Source organism: Nothoprocta perdicaria, unplaced genomic scaffold, assembly GCF_003342845.1.
Source record: "Nothoprocta perdicaria isolate Ctin4 unplaced genomic scaffold, notPer1 scaffold_585, whole genome shotgun sequence".
Lineage (NCBI taxonomy): Eukaryota > Metazoa > Chordata > Aves > Tinamiformes > Tinamidae > Nothoprocta > Nothoprocta perdicaria.
This window is the reverse complement of record NW_020455849.1, coordinates 45,353-47,871: the sequence shown is the minus strand read 5'-3', so window position 1 is coordinate 47,871 and position 2,519 is coordinate 45,353. Positions and strand designations below refer to the sequence as shown.

Genomic DNA, 2,519 nt, shown 5'->3' with positions numbered 1-2,519 from the left:
CCCGCCCGGTGGCCGCAGATGCCGCCTGCCCAGTGGCCACCCCGGTGGCCCGCGGCACCTGCCCGCCCCTGAGCCCCGGGCCCTGGCACAAAGTTAGCGGCTGCAGTGGGGCCGGGCCGGCGGGGCCCCCCCCAGCCCCACTGCCATGTTCTCCGTGCAGGAGGCGCTGCCCCGCGGGGGTCTGCCCATGAAGGAAGAGCCGCTGACGGCCGGGCTGCCCTCCGTGAGGTGGCTGCAGAGCACCGGCATCCTGGACGCCAGCACGGCCGCGCAGAGGTAAGGGGCATCGTGGGCATCCTCGACTTCCCGGGAATCCCGAATATCCCAGGACGCCTGGTACTTCAGGCGGCACAAGTACCCTGGGCTCCTTGGGCTCTCCTGCATGCCATATCCCTGCACTCCTTGGGTATCCCAGGGATGCTCACACACTCCGGGCATCCTGTGCACTGCAGGTGCTTCTGGAACCCCCGGTCATCCTTAGCATCCTGTGCAGCCAGGTACCCTGAGCATCCCAGGCACTGGGGCATCCTTGGTACCCCGTGTCCCTGGGTACCCCGGACATCCCGGGCACCCTGCACATACCTGAGATGCTGCCACATGTCGGACGGGGCAGTGGGTGGTGGCAGCGGGGCTGGAGCTGCTGCTGAGCGTGAGGGGCTTGTCGTGCCGTGCGGTTCTGTGTGTCCGCCGGGCTGGACCGGCACCGCGGCTGGTGGGAAGAGCCGCCGGAGGCAGCCGCGCTGGGCAGGCTCTGGTACTGGGGTTGGGAGGGCAGCGATGGGCACAGATGCTCCTGCAGCCTTGAGCTGCACAGCCCCGTGTGCCTGCGCACCCCTGCCTGGGGGCTGCTCCCGGCCTCCTCGTGGGCTCCCCGTGCCCCATCCCTGACATCCCGTGGTGCTCGGGGCTCCATGTGGCCCATCCCCACCCATGCCATCTCTATGGGACTCCAGGTGACCCATTCCTATCTCTGCTGTCTCCATTAGGATTCATGTGCTCCATCCCTGCCACCCTGTGGAGTTCAGGGCTCCCTATGCTCCATCCCAGTCCCTGATGTCCCCATCAGGATCCATGTGCCCCATCCCCATCCCTAATGTCCCATGGGGCTCGGGGCTCCAAGTGCCCCATCACAGTCCCTGCTGTTCACATCCAGACTCCATGTACCCCATCCCTACCATCCTGTGGGGCCTCCTGTGCCCCATTCCCGTCCCTGCCATCCCCATGGAGCTCCCTATGCCCTATCCTCATCTCTGCCATCCCTGTGCAGCTCGGGGCTCTGTGTGTGCCGTCCCCATCCCTGTTGTCCCTATGGACCTCCATGTGCCCCATCCCTATCCCTGCTGTTCCTAGCCCTGTGCCAAGTGGTCCCAAGCCGCATCCAGCAACTACATCCCCCTCCATCAGCGCCCCAGCCCCTCCTGTCCCTCCATGCCCATCGGTAAGCGGGGACACCAAGGAGCTCCTGCAGATGCAGTGACTGGGCCCGTGTGGCACCAGGCAGCCTGGGCAGAGCCCCGGGAGCCTTCTGAGCCCCCGATCCCCAAGCCCTGCTCAGCAGGTCGCTCCGTGCCCCGTTCGGGGCAGGGCCAGGGGTGCGGAGCAGGGAGGGCACTGCCTGGCTCCCCTCGCAGGCAGCCGAGGAGCTGGGCGCATCCCAAGGCAGCAGCGCCCAGCGCGAGATGCCGGGGGTGCCCCATGCCTGTGCTCAGGGTCCCCAGCCCCAGCGCCACGATGGCACCGGGGGCAGCATCTTGTGGCCATCCCAGGGGTGACGTGGAAGGGGAGATCCCATTGTGAGAAAATAACTCTGGGTGAAGGAAAATTGCAGGAAAGGCGCTGCCAACCCCATGTCCCACCCCAGTCCAGCTCAGTCCCAGCAGGAGTCTGGGGACAGGGACAGGGTGATGCTGGGGCCAGTGGCCGTTTCCCCTGTGTACCCACAGACCCCACCAGAACCCGGCTTCTCGCAGCTTCTCCGCAACGGGAAGATGGGACCTGGGGGTGGGGCATGTGCCCAGGACCCCCCACGGCAGGCACAGGGGGTGAAGGGGGGATCAGAGCTGGGGTCTCGGTTGTGCAGATGCGGCCAGGGCAATGTGTGTGTCCAGGGTCCTGGGTGAGCAGCGCAGCCCCGGCCCAGCCTGGGATGTGCTGGGTGCCCCGGCCGACCCTCGCTGCCCCCAGAGTATCTCGCTGCCCCTGGGGTGTTTCGCTGTCCCCGGGGTGTCCTGCTGCCTCTCTGCACCATGGTGGCCACTGACAGGGCCACTGACAGGGCCTGCAGAGCCCACCTGGCCACGCGGTGACACTGCCTGCTCGCTGCCCACGAGCCGTGCAGAGGGGCTGGGGTCCCGCAGTGCAATGCAGAGCAGTCGGGGTCCCAGGGGTGTAACACAGAGGGATTGGGGTCCTGCAGTGCAATGCAGAACAGTTGGGGTCCCAGGGGTATAACACAGAGGGATGGGGGTCCCGCAGTGCAGTGCAGAGCAGTCGGGGTGCCAGGGGTGTAACACAGAGGG

At 67.0% G+C, this 2,519-nt stretch overlaps 1 protein-coding gene across 1 annotated transcript in view; it reads left to right on the top strand.

Annotated features, from left to right (window-relative positions):
• The first annotated feature begins 145 nt into the window (after positions 1-145).
• LOC112955604 (transcription factor COE4-like) overlaps positions 146-2,519 on the top strand; it is an 18,168-nt gene continuing 15,794 nt past the window's right edge. Inside the window, exon 1 of the mRNA XM_026048928.1 lies at positions 146-276. Within this exon, the coding sequence (XP_025904713.1) occupies positions 146-276 (131 nt within the window). The remainder of the gene's footprint in view (positions 277-2,519) is intronic.